Raw genomic sequence first — 17,120 nt, 5'->3', positions numbered from 1 at the left:
TTCATCAACATGAAAATGTGAAATAATAAAATTGACACAATCAAGGGTTCTAAAAAAAATTAAGACCGAATAATTGATTTAATGACTACCAAAATAACTGGTAACAATGTCCTCAACTTTTAAAAATGCATTTTCAACTACAATTACTGACATATGCAAGTATTGAAGCTGAAAACCCCATTTCTCTTTGAAGATGACTATTCACCACTCTAACGGTCCAGTTTTATACTCACCCCTTCATCTCCAGCACGGCCACTTCTAGACTTGGCCACAGCCTCAGCTCTTTCTTTCTCCTCCTGCTCTTTCTTCTTCCTCTCCTGTTCTCTAGATTCTTGCTCACTCTTAATGGTCTTTTCTGCCTCCTGCAGGTCTGTCAGTGTTACTCCCTGTAGTAAAAACACAGAGATCCATATTTATTCAATATTACTCACTAATACCTCCACAAACAAAAGATGGGAAACCTTGATTTCAGCTTTCATTCTTGTGTACCACACATATAAATTGATTGCTACAGATTAAAAGAAGGTTTTCACATTTTACCAAAATGTGTCGAGTTCTCTAGAAGAAGCACATACACTGGCACAAATAGTAAAATGATTTCACTTATTTAAACTCAAAATAAGAAATCTGCTATCACGCAAGGGCAGTGTTTTCAGTTTAATACGAAAAAAAAGGTTTCATGGTAATCAAGCAAAACATACATTGAAAATTTGCTTTTTATGTGGAAAAAAAATCAAATTGTGATCAATGCCTAGTACCAATCTTCTTCATTATCATATGCCACTGAAAAAAACTTTTTTCAAAAACTAAACAGACCTCTCTAAGAAGTCAACACAAGAGAGCAAGAGAGTAATGTAAGTGGCAAATGTCTAGAACTTAAATGATGACAGTATGGAACTGTTACCTGAGTTGATCTCCTTGACTGGCGAGCATGTCGAGATTTGGCCTTCCTCAGAGCCTCTGCTTCTTCATCTCGTACTGGGGTCAAGTATGATCTACAGCACAACAAGGATGCAGTTAGTTTTGCAGAATTCTATCAAGAAACATTTGATAGGATTCAGCATCAAAGATTAATTTTGAAGTATAAAGCTATAATGCATAAAAGGCAATTTACAAAAGATGGATTTCGAGGCAAAAAGTAAAGTTATCCACATGGGGTAAAATCAGCAATGGAGTCTGTCAGAGATCTGTGCTTAGACCAATACGTTTTAAATTTATATTACATATAATTAAAATACACTGAGGAAAACTGTGAAATTTGTAGGTAATACTAATATTGGTGAAAAAATAAATATAGCCCTTTGATGACACCTGTACAATCTTAAAATGGCAAAATTTTGGAAAATGCATTTTAATTTGATAAGTGCAAAGTTCTACATGTGGCCAAGATGGCCATTAACAATAAATACAACATGGGGTGACTCTGACCCAAAAGAAGCAAAAACTGAAAACAATTTGGGGGATTACACTGTAAAACTATTCACAAAGTAAATTAAAAAGGCAAATAAATTGTAATATTGTAAAAGATGCCACAGTAAATTCAGTAAGTGTTCACACCCCTTCACTTTCTGCACACTTTATTGTGTTTAATTAAGATTAAGATTTAAATGGAATACATTTAAATGCTAGTATGCCAGCAGCCATACCACCTGCACTTCGGAATATTTAGTCCCACTTGAAACCAAACATGTTTGGGTCAAGCCTGTACTTGGATTGAGACCAACTGGGGAAAGCTTGTATTGCTGTTGCACTAGGTTTTGGTGAGTCCATCAGGAAGCCCTTACCCTTTGAGTTAATTAGAAAAGTGACATATAAAACATGTAGGAAAATTTGCCATTTTTGCCCATAAATCTACACTCAATATCCATACTGACAAGTGAAAATATATAACAAATTTATTAAAAATCAAAAACTGAAATCTCTCATTCGTAGAAGTATTCAGACCCTTACAATTCAGTGCTTTGCTGACACCCCTTTGGCAGCAACTACAGATTTGAATCTACTTGTGTAAGTCTCTATAAGCTTTGCACACCTAAGTTTGGGCAGTTTATCGTATTCCATGGGGAAGATGATTTTTTATGCATTTATTTTAAAATCTGAAGTTGTAAATATCAGCTTTACAACAAGCAACTTAAGTCTCACCTATGAAACTAGTCTATAGTACACCACATTTAGTATAAAGCTATCTGAAACTTGTCTTCCCAGCTGAGTTCCTGCTACACAAAACTCCAAGTTTGATTTATGTACTTATTTCTAGCAAAACTACAGTGCATTATTCACTAGCTTGTCAAATTATTCTATTTGTAGGCTTCTTTTAATGTAAGATAAGGATCATTACTTGAACTAGGAATTATGACCTTCTATTTACGATAGTGGTTGTTGGTCATTTGATGAAAAAGAAATATTTGGTAAACATTATTATTACATAACACTGCTCTGTTTGTTACTCTTTCCATGACCTCGGTACGATATTTGCTACCATTTTTTCATAGCCAGCCTAAATAAAGTAACATCAGACAAATTGTGGGCATTTAGGATTAAATGGGATCCAATCTGTTTCATGTTATGCTCCAGTTTTACAGCAGTGGCTTAATTTAAATACTTTTGATATTGTAAAGGGAAGGGGGCTGGGGTGGCCAGTTGACCTTGGTCATTAGAACAGTCACTTTGCCTTCTATAACTGACAATAGACCCTCCAAGGTTTGTTTTTCCCAGGAGTGTTGCTAACTAGAGGTCCCATAACACACCTCTTGTGTCATTTGGCCATATCTCAATTATGTTCCCACCTTGTGTTACTTGCTATTAGAACAGATTCAGACACTACAACTGAATTACTTAGGACCAAAAATTGAATCATATATACACTAATAAAGCACTGGAAGTTTGTGTTTTCTATTTTTTACTTTATGGTATGTGTTATAATTTTTATATTCCAAGCACCAGTTATAACTAATATACAGTGGAACCTCGGTTTGCGAGTATAATTCGTTCAGGAAACGTGCTCACAATCCAAAGCACTCGTATATCAAAGAGAATTTACCCATAAGAAATAATGGAAACTCAGATGATTCGTTCCACAACCCAAAACTATTCATATAAAAATGATTAATACAAAATATAAAGTAAAAATACATAAAACAAATTAACCTGCACTTTACCTTTGAAAAGAATCATGGCTGGTGTGAATGAGTTTCTAAATTCTTATGGGATTCCACCGAACGGGACGACTTGCGGAAGAACGTCCCAAAGCAATCGAGGTCTCCCAGCGCTGTAGCAGTTCACTGTAAAAAGCGAATCCAGAAAGATCGCGGACATGCTATAAGCACCTGCCGTCAGTGGGTGATACAAGGAACATTATAAATGCGCAGGGCACAGTACTACTTGGCCATGACCCTGCCTGACTGCTGTGTCTGCGTATAGGAGAGTGGCAGATCCTGCTACAATAAATAACCCCGCTGTTGCGGTTTCAAGCTGAATAAAGCTGGTGGTGCAAGACAGGGACTCGCACGTAACAGCACACACATGCGCGCGCGCACACACACGCACACACACAGTCACAATGCTGTAGTAAACAGTATACGCTCGTACGGATGTTGACTATATGAGTGAGGCACGCTGACTCAGACGGAGAATAGGAGACGATTGCCCACAATCCCGCAGTGAGAGAGAGAGAGAGAAAGAGAGAGAGATAGCGCGAGCGAGAGAGAAGAACCACCAGCTCAGTTGTGATTACATGACGCTCATCAGACAAAGCATATACATAGTACTCGTATTGCAAGACGTCGCTCGTTTATCAAGTCAAAATTTATTAAAAATTTTAGCTCAGCTTCCAAAACACTCGTAAACCAAGTTACTCACAAAACCAAGGTTCCACTGTATTTACGATTTTGATTTAATTAAGCACATTTGTCAGTGATATCATGTGTCTATCCAATTGGTTAATATACCAACATATAATTTCTAAAGTACTCTATTTGAATCCAGCTGTACAAAAAGTGTTTTTGTGAAAATAATTGAGTTTACATGCAAAAATAAAGTATTGGAAGAGAGTGAAGCATGGCTAAAACGGCACTTTGATTATGTTCTGTAGTATATGTACTGTCTGAAAGTAATGAATGTGAATTTGTTTATTTATGAGTGCTGATGCTCTGTGTCAATAGTGCATCTGCAGAGTATGAATCAATCTGTCCTACGCAATGTGCTGATAAAACTTAAACACAAAAAAGAAAATTCAAGTGTCAGGGTTTCAAATAAGTAGTATAGAAATGAAATAAAGATAAATCGATGCAGTCATAAAGTGAGAAATTATGATAATAAACTGGTTCTACAATAAAATAATTTAATTCTTAAACAAGAAAAATCATTAAGATCAATCTAAATTATAGCCCAATAAATTATTGGAAAACAATGGGTTGCAGAGAGGAGTGCACTTGTTCACACTGTATGCTAAACTGGTGTGATAAACATGGATGTTAACAGTTTAACAACAAATACCAATTATTGCCAAGTTCACATTTTTTGAGCTTGACAAAACTATTTAATGGGGCTTAGAAACAGAAGATACAATCCATTAAATAATATCACCATGACAAAGATCAGTGTTTTCAACCAGTGCGCCGCAGGCACAGTAATGCGCCATGATAGCTACCTGAGTGTGCCATGGAAATAATACTATAATGCACCTGGGTCCGAACCTGATAGGTACAAGCTCTGCAGGTGGTGGAGACTTTGAGGAGGACAGGAATACCTGGAGAAGCTGGCAAATACAGTACAGCACTTACAGCACTTCGGGTTGCGTCTCCAGGCTGCTACAGTCCATTTGTCTGGGTGTCTGGTCACCAGCAAACCTCACTGGTCTGCTAGATAGTTGGCATATGAGTTATCTCTGAGGCAGAGAGTGGTGGGCAAAGGAAAAAAGCAGCTGGGAGATGCCACCAAAGTGCTGACTATGTGTTGCGTCTGTGAACACTGATCTTGGAGCTAGCTTTTTCACCGGCGTCTCTGGTAGTCCCGCTTCTTTGGACAGTTGAGCACAGGTACAAGATATATGTTTGTGGTTAGTAAAATGGTGGTGTGCCATCACAGAAAAAAGAGTGAGAAACACGGACATAAATTATCATCTTACCTGCGTCTCTCTTTGAATTCATTTGAAACAGATGTGGTTGTTGTGACGGAGGATGTTGTTGTAGTGCTTGCTGTAGAAGGAATACTCTTGTCCTCTGACTGCTCCCGGGTCCATCTAAAGAAATGGCAGCGATAACCTTGAAGTGTAAATAATGCTCAACGCCAGGCATAGTTAAAATTCAATTCAGGAGAATTGTGACATAAAAAGTAGTAACAACTGATGTTCTTTCTCCATGAAACAATAGTATTCATAGAGAACATAACATTTTTTGTTAGATATAAAACTATAGCTAACATTTTGGGAAAAACAAGCCTTTCAACATAGTGTAAGGTCTTGTGTTCTTCTGGCCAAAGGTCTCTAAATCTTAAGGTCCTTAAAGTGAGATTGTCAACTGCTCATCTTAGTTATCTTTTCCATATACACAATCTAAAGTTAGTTCTACCTTAGTCTAAAATCAAATACTTCCTAATATTTGCGTGAAATTGCTTGTTACCCGGGGCAGCATGGTAGCGCTGCTGCCCTGCAGTAAGGAGACCTGGGTTCGCTTCTCTTGTCCTCCCTGTGTCGAGTTTGTATGTCCTCCACATGTCCGCGTGGGTTTCCTCCGGGTGCTCTGGTTTCCTCCCACAGTCCAAAGACATGTAGGTGAGGTATATTGGCAATCCTAAATCGTCCCTATTGTGTGCCCTGCGGTGGGCTGTCGACTTGCCTGGGATTTGTTCCTGCCTTGCACCCTGTGTTGGCTGGGATTGGCTCCAGCAGACCCCTGTGACCCCATGTTAGGATATAGCGGGATAATGGATGGATGATTGTTCTCCAACTTCAGTGATAAAAAACAAACGCTAACACTAGAATTACCAAAGCCTACGAAAAAAGTCATAGATCCGGCCCACCTTAAATCCGTTCGCACCTCTCTGTCAGCGTCTTTTGTCCTGTAAATGTGCCGATAAAGACAAGCAGCTAGCAGCCTGGTATCCCATCCCCCACTGCTGTAGAACGTGCACAATGTTATCCCAGCTCATACTTTGATTGATTATCTGGGAATGAAATGCTGAAGTTTTAGAGTGGAAATAATAGATTGTTATTTGGAACACATGCATTTCATGTTTGTTCCGTTTCTACAATAATCTGTGTAAACACATTGTTAAAACAAAAGTTTTTTCATACTTTAGTAGTAAATGACAGAATGTTAGCATAAACTATATAATGTGTGAAGCCTGAAGTCCAAAGATTAAATAAACATTTTCACAAAAGGTTCAAGGACGATACAACGGTAACGTAGCGGTAAGATTTGCCGACTTATCAAGAGCCCCAGTTTGATCCCGACTGCCTCCTATATTTGCCGTTTTCAGTAGTGAGCTGCTCTTATTGTTAATATTATACGGTACACACATACATTTGGTTTGTGTCTGTAACAGACAGTGTATATTTATAGGACTTGTAAAAGTTACCATTTTTTTTTTACTTTTATTCTCTCAGTCACTATCACGATACATACTACTGCTCCCCCACCCAGGGATTTGACACTTTTAGTTTTTATTTGAAACTGGGAGTAACTGTAGATGTGAGTGGTCTTTTGAGGCAATGGAACTGGACATTCTCTGATCTGGAGGGATAAAAGTTGACACACAAATGCTGGTGAATCTGCCTTCTTCGTATCTCACTGTCACTTGATTTTATTTTTTTTCTTTCCAGTTTTATTGAGTGTTCCTGCTCATGCTGAATTAGTATGCACCTTGTGGTCCATGATGTCAAAAAATAGAGACATAGGTATATATGATATTTGGAATTATTCATTCTATGACCTGTATAGTACATTTCGGAAAACATTGTGGCACGGATGCAATATTATTCTTATTCATTCACATAACATCTTGCGGTTGTAATCAGTGACTGAGTGTTTCGTGTGTTTTTTTTTCCTCGATCTTGCCAGTGTCCACGTTGCTGTATGGAGGAGTTTCTTTTGTATTTCAGGACATGCAGAGGAAAGAATAGTACAGGGAGGTCAGTTCAGCGCTACATGCAATCATCAAATTCAAATGTTAACAGCTCACACACACGTAAGGACTGTCCTTCCTAAATTTACGACATGTGTACCTGTTGCAATGAGCACACTTTTCTCTATGCTGTAGTTTTTATTACACACCTGAAAGAAAGAGACAATATATGTGACATTTTGAAGAAATAATTATGTCCTGAACAGTACCAATCAGAAAACTTTATCGCACGAATGTAATATTATCTGAAAACGAACAGCGTCAGATCGGGTGTGAACTTATACTGGAGCGGTTAGTTACTGTCAGATTAGGAGGGGCGAGGGGTTAGAGCATGATCTTGATTGAGAGAATAAAACTGAAAAAAGCTAACTTTTACAAGTACAATAAATTTATACTGAATGTCCCATATATTTGTCTCTTTGTCCGTGCTGTGTTGACATAGTGCACCAGAAGGCGTGAGCTTTTTCAGTGCAAGCAGGAACACGTAAGTGGCCAGTTGCTGTGTGCTATAACACGCTGGACCTGGCGGCAATCAACCCACATGTACTGGGCAAGGCATGCACGGGGGCCACTGAGAAAAGAAGAGTGTTCATGGCTCACCTTGCAGAGGAACTTCGTCGTCGTATCTTACTAGAAAAGGCAGTAGAAAAAGAAAGAGAGGACGCAACATCGACAAGCTTCAGTTCCAAGACAACCGCTTTCTCTAGGAAAGTTAACTGAGTCAGTGTCAGGTGCCCTTTCAATGTAATAGGAACCAAGGCATAGAGAGAAGGGTACGCATTGCAACAGGCACACATGTCATAAATGTAGGAAAAATGGTCTTTGTGTGTGTGTGAACTGTTAACATTTGAAACTGATGATTGCTTATAGCGCTGAACTGACCCCTTTGTACTATTCTTTCCTCTGTATGTCTTGGAGTACAAAAGAAACACCACCATGCACCAAAATGTGGAGACTGGGCAAGATCGAAAAAAAACACATGGTTACTGATTACCGGAAGATGGTATGTAAATGAATATGAATAATATGAATAATGTTGCATCCATGCCACAATGTTTTCCGAAATGTACTACACAGGTCATAAAATGAATAATTCCAAATATCATATATACCTATCTCTCTGTTTTTTGTCAGTGCAGCTCTGACATCATGGACCATAAGGCGCATACTAATTCAACATAAGCAGGAACATACAATAAAATTGTAAAAAAAAAAACAAAAAAAAAAACAAGTGACAATGAGACAGGAAGAAGGCAGATTCACCAGCGTTTGTGTGTCAGCTTTTATCAATCCTGATCAGAGAATTTCCAGTTTGGTTGTCTCAAAACAGCACTCACATCTACAGTTACTCCCAGTTTCAAATAAAAACTAACAGCATCAGATCCCATGGGGGTGGGGTAGTGTGTATCATGATCATGACTGAAAGAAGTGGAGGAAAAAAAAAAAAACGCTAATTTTACAAGTACTATAAAATTTACACCAGCTGTTACAGGTGCAGATGAAATGTATGTTTTTATTATATAATGTTAACAATAAAAGCAGTTCACTACTCAAAATGTTAAATATACGAGGCAGTCAGGATCGAACCGGGGGACTGCTGATTACAAGTCAGCAATGCTTACCACTGAGCCACGGAAGCTGTTGCATTATCCTTGAACCTTTTATGAAAGTGTTTATTTGATCTTTGGACTTCAGGCTTCACGCATTACATAGTTTATGTCTACATTTTGTCATTTATTGCTAAAATATGAAAAATCGTTTCTGTTTTAATAATGTGTTTACACAGATTATTGTAGAAACGATCTATTTCCATTCTAAAAGACCAGCGCTTCACTCCCAGATAATCAAGGCTGGAACTGGGAGAACTTTGTGCCCATTCTGCGGTGGTGGGGGGGATGGGATAGTAGGCTGCTTGCTGCTTGTCTTGATCGGTACATTTACAAGACAAAAGACACTGACGGAGAGGTGTGAAGGGATTTAAGGTGGGCCGGATTTACGAGTTTTTTCATAGGCTTTGGTAATTCTAGTGTTAAAATAGTGGCTCTCGCGTGTCGTAACAACACCATTCACAACAAACACTTGTTTATGTAATTTTTAAGTAACTCTGCTTCAGTTAAGTTGACTTAATGTTTTCAATATTTCCCAAGAACCCACACCCTACAGTGCTAGAATTGTTCTACCAGCTTTTTTTCACTGGTGGTGTTATGTCCTTCTTGTGATATGGGGACCAGATGCAGCCTCACAAGTGTTCTATACTACTTAAACATGACCTCATTTGATTTCACACTATATACCCTGGGTGACACGGTGGCGGAGTGGTAGCACTGATCCCTCACTAAGGAATCCAGGATTTGCATCCCAGGTCCTCCCTGTGTGGAGTTTGCATGTTCTCCCCATGTCTGCGTGGGTTTCCTCCTGGTGCTCCAGTTTCCTCCCATACTCTAAAGAAATACATTGGTAGATTACATTGGTGATACTAAATTGACGCTAGTCTGTTGGTGTATTGTGTATGTATGTGTGTGTTTTCCCTGTGATCTACTGGTGTTCTGTCCAGAGTTTGCTCCTGCCTTGCAACACTATGGTAGCTGGGATATGCTCCAGCATACCCCGTGACCCTGTTCAGGGCAAAGCTGTTTAGAAAATGACTGACTGACAGCCCGACATCCTCGTCTTTTTCATTCTCTAGTTTATTGGATGGTAGAGTAGAGGATAGCATTAAGTGTATCACAACTCCCAAGTCTTTTTCGTCAGCTTACTTTCTAACTCTAGACACTCCATGGTATAGTTATATTAAATATTTTTCATCCCATGTACACGTTTTTACATTAAATAGCAAAGAACATTATACTTTAACAAAGTAAACACATGCAAAATAGCTGTTAGTTGAACAGATGGCTCAGAAGTAATGATTTTGCACATATTGTCTCAGACAAAGTTGTATGAGGCATAGACCTAAAAGGATTTCACTGTGGAAACAGGCTGAAAAGAGAGGAGGAAATTTTAATGAATATTAGTATAGTTAGAAAGAACAGAAAAAATGTATAAAATGTGTACTGCAAAAAGTACTTTTCATTAATCATTAACTGACCTGTGCATTTACAATTATAATTATCCCTGTTTACTGTTCTCTAATGACAACAATCTCACCTCCGCTGGAAAGTTGAGGGTAAGTCTGTAATCTCGTTTCCTCCTTGGCTATTAATACGACGTGGCAAGACACTGCTGGGTTCAGAGCTGCTGTCAGAGGTGAGATGCCGTGGAAAAGAGCTGCTGCGGGCTAAAGGGCTGAAAAAAGAAAAATGTTATTATATGCAGCTTTGAAATGACCTAGAGCTGTGTTTGTGAGTGGTGAACAACAGCAGATGATGTTGTCCAGGATTATCCAGGTTGGTCGGTTGTTCTTAAGATTCTTTCTTGGTGGTTGGGTACATGTCAGGTCTCATCTATTCTTAGTGACTGAATAAACAGAGATGGTTAAATGTGCTTTTTGAAACAAATGCCATTCTGGCTTCATCTTTTATAAAGCATTGCCTGTGCTTCTTACTTCAGTATAATGAACATTGATACAAATATGATTATTAAAAAAAAATTGATAGGTCACTAAATATGACTTTCTGAAAAACAATATACAGTCGTGGCCAAAAGTTTTGAGAATGACACAAGTATTAGTTTTCACAAAGTTTGCTGCTTCAAGGTTTTAAGATCTTTTTGTGAGATGTTTTTATGGTATACTGAAGTATAAATACAAGTGTTTCATAAGTTTCAAAGGCTTTTATTGACAATTACATTAAGTTTATGCAAGAAGTCAATATTTGCCATGTTGGCCATTCTTTTTCAAGACCTATGCAATTGGCCCAGAAGTTGATTGACAACATACCAGGGTGAAATCCTGACTGGTGGCAGCCTATTCTTGCATCGATCAATACTTGGAGTTTATCAGAATTTGTGGGTTTTTGTTTATACACCAATCTCTTCAGGATTGACCACAAGTTCTCAATGGGATTAAAGTTTGGGGAGTTTCCTGGCCATGGACCTAGAATATCAATGTTTTGTTCCCTGGGCCACTTAGTTATCACTTTTGCCTTACGGTACAGTGCTCCATCATGCTGGAAAAGGCATTGTTCGTCACAAAACTGTTCTTGAATGGTTGAGAGAAGTTGCCCTAGGAGGATCTTTTGGTACCATTCTTTATTCATGGCTGTGTTCTTAGGCAAATTGACTGAGAAACAACCCCACACATGAATGGTTTTAGGATGTTGCACTGACATGACACAGGACTAATGGTTGCACTCACCCTTTCTTCAGAGAATCTTTTTTCTGGATGCCCCAAACAATCAGAAAGGGGATTCATCAGAGAAAACAACTTTATCCAAGTCCTCAGCAAAATATCAGTCTATCCCTGATGTTTTTCTTGGAGAGAAGTGGCTTCTTTGCTGCCTTTCTTGACACTAGGCCATCCTCCAAAAGTCTTTGCCACACTGTGCGTACAGATGCACTCACATCTGCCTGCTTCCATTCCTGAGCAAGCTCTGCACTGGTGATGACCCGATCCCGAGCCATGGATAAATAATAGCACCAAAGTATCCTCTGAGAGCAACTTCTCCCAACCATCCATGGTGATGAACAATGCCTTTTCCAGCAAGATGGAGCACCGTGCCATAAGGCAAAAGTGATAACTAAGTGGCTCGGGGAAGAAAACATCAACATTTTGGGTCCATGGCCAGGAATCTTACCCAGACCTTAATCCAATTAATAACTTGTGGTTAATCCTCAAGAGGTGGATAGACAAATAAAAACCCACATATTATGACAAACACCATGTATTGATCAATGCAAAAATGGGCTGCCATCAGTCCGGATTTGGCCCTGAAGTTGATTGACAGCATGCAAGGATGAACTGCTGAGGTCTTGAAAAAGAAGGGCCAACATGGCAAATATTGACTCTTTGCATAAACTTAATGTAATTGTCAATAAAAGCCTTTGAAACTTATTAAATGCTTGTAAGTATACTTCATTATACCATAGAAACATCTGACAAAAAGATCTAAAAACACTGCAACAACAAACTTTTTGAAAATGAATACTTGTGTCACTTTCAAAACTTTTGGCCACGACTAAGTGCTGAAATCTATTGCAAAATTTGTAATATCTGTATCATTGAACATTGATGTTGAAAAGCACAGCATATCTTCTTTGTTGTCTACACCATACACATCAAGAATCCTATTTGTAATCTCTATATGGACTACTTTTTATTTTATGTACTTACAGTATATGCTATTCCAAAACAAGGATGGAGCCTCAAGTGGAGACTATGAATGCTATACTATGTAGTAAATACTCAGCAACCATTATAAAAAATTTAAAAAATGACAATATGTGGATATTCTTCATGTTTTCTCTCCCACAACTGGGACATTCACAAAATATATGAATGTTATCGCTTTATGTCATATTTTATTTTAATGTCATTTAGCCATGCCTTTACCTGGCTTAGATTCCAGTGAACATCCCCTTTAAAATATACTGTTACTATATAAATGGCTTTCAATGCCACAACATTTAAAAAATGCATGATAGGTTAACTTGTAACTAAATTGTGTACTTGTCATAAGTGTTCCTTGTGATTTACTGGTTATGGACCCAGCATATCCAAAGCTATTTTTTTACCTAATACTGCCCAGATAGCCTCTAGCCTTGCAAAACTGTGAACTGGATTAAGTGGGTTTATTAAGCTATGTTAATATTATTTTGGTAAAAGAAAAGGAAAAAAAAAAAACACACAGACACACTCTACATGGTTGCAACATCATGATTAACAATTTCTGTTGGTCACATTCAAGTGTGGCAGTTAAACAGAGAGTGAATAAATCAATGGCAAATCTATACAGTAACATTCCAATAAGGCACAATACGTTTTTAAAGAGAATATTTAAATACATCCCAGACAAAGCCTGAGCATACTGATAGTGGTACAGTGATATTACCCTTTATAATATATTGTGCAACTCATTTTAAAGAACGCTATGTTGGACATATGCATTGCAAAATAATTTAAATATTATTATTATGAACAAAGGAGAGTAAAAATAAATGAGACTTTCATCCAACTGAGTTTTATGTTAAGTTTGCTATATATGAAATTCTGGAAAGGGCCTCTGGCTACTTGTGCAACACTTGACACACAGATATTACAGTTTATTACAGTCAACATAAACAAAAATCTGAAGAATGGTCACCTCCATCACATAACTATATGCAGGCCATAAATTTGGCATCAAAGGGATGGAACACTATGATTGCTACACAAACTCCAGCCATTTCACTAGCGATATAATACTGTACATATCCCCAAGTAAAATATTTGAAAGAGAAGAGATTGGTTGGAATTCTGACATCCACTACTCTTTCCAGAGCCCTGTGTAGTCAGACCCCTCAAGTAACAGCAAATGAAGACGGTTCTACCAGTTAAATTTCAAATATGAAATCAGAAAATTTATTATTTTTGGCCACATACTGTAAAATTAACACATACTATATATTATGTTTATTATTTAAAGCAGCTTGTCAGCTCAATAAAACTGTCTGATCTTTCTTTATAAAATAAGCAATATTTCTCTACAACAGTTTCAATTACAAGGCCAAAGCTAACCTCTGCTCATTAACTACATTACATCTGCTTCCAAGTCTGAAAATATTAAGCAAATGACCATAAAAGGTGGGTATATTTAACAATCTCCTCATCTATTAAAATATCAAAATATGAATGACTAATCGAACCCAATAATCAAAAGTGGACCTAAAAGCAAATACTTGAGGAACTGTCAAACAACTGAAGGCTTACCAAAACAAGTCAGAGTTAAACACTGCAGATAGTTTGATTTAGATTTCAAAAATACATTAATCTTTTTCCATTCAAAGCTTACAACTCCTGGGCAATAATTAAATAATGTTTTATTACATATTATCTGTATACAAACATAATAAACATCCATTCACTTTCACACTAGAATTACCAGAGCCTACAAAAAAACTCGTAGATCTGTCCCACCTTAAATGGCTTCTCACCTCTCCGTCAGCGTCTTTTGTCCTTTAAATGTGTTGATAAGCAGCAAGCAGTATCTATTTGGAACGCATGCATTTCATGTGTGTTCCGTGTCTACAACAATCTATGTAAACACATTGTTAAAAAAGAAACGTTTTTTATGTTTTAGTAATAATTGACAAAATGTAGACATGAAGTTTATAATGTGTGAAGCCTGAAGTCAAAATATTAAAGAAACACTTTCACAAAAAGGTACAAATATAACAGAACAAGAGCACTTTTATTCAAAAATATAAATGCAGAAAAACAACACGCATTAGGGTGCAAAATTGACACGCAATTACTATGACTGCTTCGGTGGCGCAACGGTATCAACTGTTGACTGGTAATCAAAACTTCACGGTTTTGAGCCCCAACGAGTCCGTATTGAGAAGTGAGCTGCTTTTATTCTTACTATTTTAGAATAAAAACATACATTTGATTTCAGTCTGTAACAGCCGGTGTAAATGTATGATTAGCTTTGTTTTTTTTTTTACTCAGTTTCATTCTGTACATAGATTGTTGTAGACACGGAACACACATGAAATGCATGTGTTCCAAATAACGATATAGTATTGGTGTGTAAAAAATAAATATAGTAAAAGGTGTGATTTTGCTTGACTTCTCACTCTATACAACTCCAAACAACTGACACGCAGTAAACAGACTTGAGCTGAGAAAACTGTGCGCTGGTGGGGGATGTGATAGCAGACTGCTTGCTGCTTATCAACACATTTAAAGGACAAAAGATGCTAACGGAGAGGCGAGAAGCGATTTAAGGTGGGACGGATGTACGAGTTTTTTCGTAGGCTCTGGTAATTCTAGTGTTAAGGCTTTCATCAAGCAGGTTCCTATTTAAACAGCACTGGGTGCAAGGCATACCCAGCCTAGATGATCTGCAAGTCTCTAACAGGGCACGCACACACCCATTCATAACAGGCCAGTTTAGTGTTGCCAGCTAACCTAACATGCATGTTCTTCAGTGTCTGAATGTGTTTTCCTTTCTCTATCAAAGTCTAAACAGTCCATAACCTAGGAATTAGGAGTAACTTTATACTGTTCAGTAGCTTATTCCGTACAATCTGCAGGAAAAGATATTTTCTGATATCAGTAGAAATTCGACCATAAGCCAACTATTATCTATGGCCCAAAGTGTTCATATATCTAAAAATAATCTGATTTTATTCAGCTGAAAATATGCTAAAAGCTTTAATAGCTCTTACTATTAAAAAGGAGATACATTTCAGATTAATTTCAGATGAATCTAATGTCAAAATTATACAATGTTACAATTTAGTTCTGCATTTGAGTATACTCATAGAAGAAAAAAAACAATAAAAAGAACTTCTGTCTCAAGCTCACATACTAACTATGCTTTTATTAAGAATTAAGCACCACATTTCTTTAATGTCTTGCTAAGAATATAATGTGTCTGTATTAGCTCTCAAAATAACCTAAAGATACTGACATATGTTGAATTCCAATGATTCCCATATTTGTTGCCAATTTATTGGTAGTGAATTGCTGTTTTGAATACCATGTTCTAAGCCGAATTTACTGTTATGTTCCTGGAAACATTTCAGGAGATTCCCAGTCTTGTGTCATGATTCATTACCCTGCTCAAAAATCCTTTCACAGATTTGTATACTACCAGCATGATGAGATGCATCTGACTGGCAAAAAAAAAAAATAATCAGACATTGCTCAGAGTACCCATGCAGAAATGGGGAGAATGTGCAAACTTGACTATAACCAGGCACAAAGTTCAAAACAGGATGCTGGATGCACTAGGTAGCAATGCATTTCACTTTGACTCTGCGCCTCATACATAGTACATAGTAATTTAATATTAATGTCAGATTAGGTAGAAAATTCTGAAAGGTTTAAGCAAAGGAAAAAAAAAACATTCATTAATTGGGTATCATGTAGTGGTCAATGGCAACAGCTTCACAAACAGGGTGTGAATTTCTGCCCAGTTGCTGTTGAGGGGACAAAATATGTTCTCCCCATTGTATGTTTAGTTTTTCAATACCTCAAAAACATACAAGGTTAGGAAAAATGATCACTGTGTCTGTGTGTGTTCTCTGATGGACTGGTGGCCCAAGTGGGGTTGGTTTCTGCCTTAAGTGTGAAATTTCCTGCAACCCTGATTTGGAAAAGCAGATTCAAAAAGATTTCATACTTTCCAAGTCAATTGTGTTTTAACCCCTTTAATGGGGGCCCTTTTTTCAGTAGTCACTCGCCTGGTGAGGGTTTTTTAATCTTTTGATAGAAATGGTTGAATTTTGCTGGAATATTATCCAATTGACAACTGTTAGAAGAGAAAAAAATGAAACTAAAAACAAAATTATTTAAACTTTTTTTTTTAGCAAAAATAAGCTATTATCATGTGAGTTTTTTTGTACATTTATTTATACTATGTACAAATTTTCCATTTTTCACTTAGTACTTCAGGTGCGTGTGGTACACGCAGAAGCAAGGAGCAGAGCAGTGCAGAGTGGAACATTACGGACTTTGCAGCAGTATAATGTTTCCCTCCTCTGCTTGTGTGACAAACACACTACACATCTCTTATGAGATGTCTACAGAGCATGCAAAACATCTTTCTTATCTTTACACTTCAAAGCCATCAACTCATTTCTGAATGCAGTGCGACTTCTCCCGATTTCATTTTTTTTGTCATCACAGATTTTAGCAGATCCTTTCTGTTTTATTTTACTGTTCTTACTGTATCAATTTCCATCGAATTCAAAAATTTATACATCTCAGGACTGCTATAGTAATTGTCTAGTCCTATCAGATAACCCTGATTCAGTAGCTTTTCCGCAAGTGTTAGCACAATCTGCGACAGTATAGTAAAATTACGGATTTCAACCCTTCTTACATTCATTTACAAGTTCTGTATCTTTTCCCG

The 17,120-nt window shown here is 37.4% G+C and overlaps 1 protein-coding gene across 1 annotated transcript in view; it reads right to left on the bottom strand.

The window, feature by feature from the left end:
• The window catches only part of zmp:0000001167 (protein phosphatase 1 regulatory subunit 12A), a 158,685-nt gene that overhangs the window by 17,680 nt on the left and 123,885 nt on the right, over positions 1–17,120 (bottom strand). Inside the window, exons 12-15 of the mRNA XM_039763654.1 lie at positions 10,270–10,407; positions 5,126–5,239; positions 905–995; positions 234–386 (exon numbers count right to left, since the gene is read on the bottom strand). Of these exons, the coding sequence (XP_039619588.1) occupies positions 234–386; positions 905–995; positions 5,126–5,239; positions 10,270–10,407 (496 nt within the window). The remainder of the gene's footprint in view (positions 1–233; positions 387–904; positions 996–5,125; positions 5,240–10,269; positions 10,408–17,120) is intronic.

This window comes from Polypterus senegalus, chromosome 1 (assembly GCF_016835505.1).
Source record: "Polypterus senegalus isolate Bchr_013 chromosome 1, ASM1683550v1, whole genome shotgun sequence".
Lineage (NCBI taxonomy): Eukaryota > Metazoa > Chordata > Cladistia > Polypteriformes > Polypteridae > Polypterus > Polypterus senegalus.
Note: the sequence above shows the minus strand (reverse complement) of the source record. Positions and strands in the feature narration are given on the sequence as shown.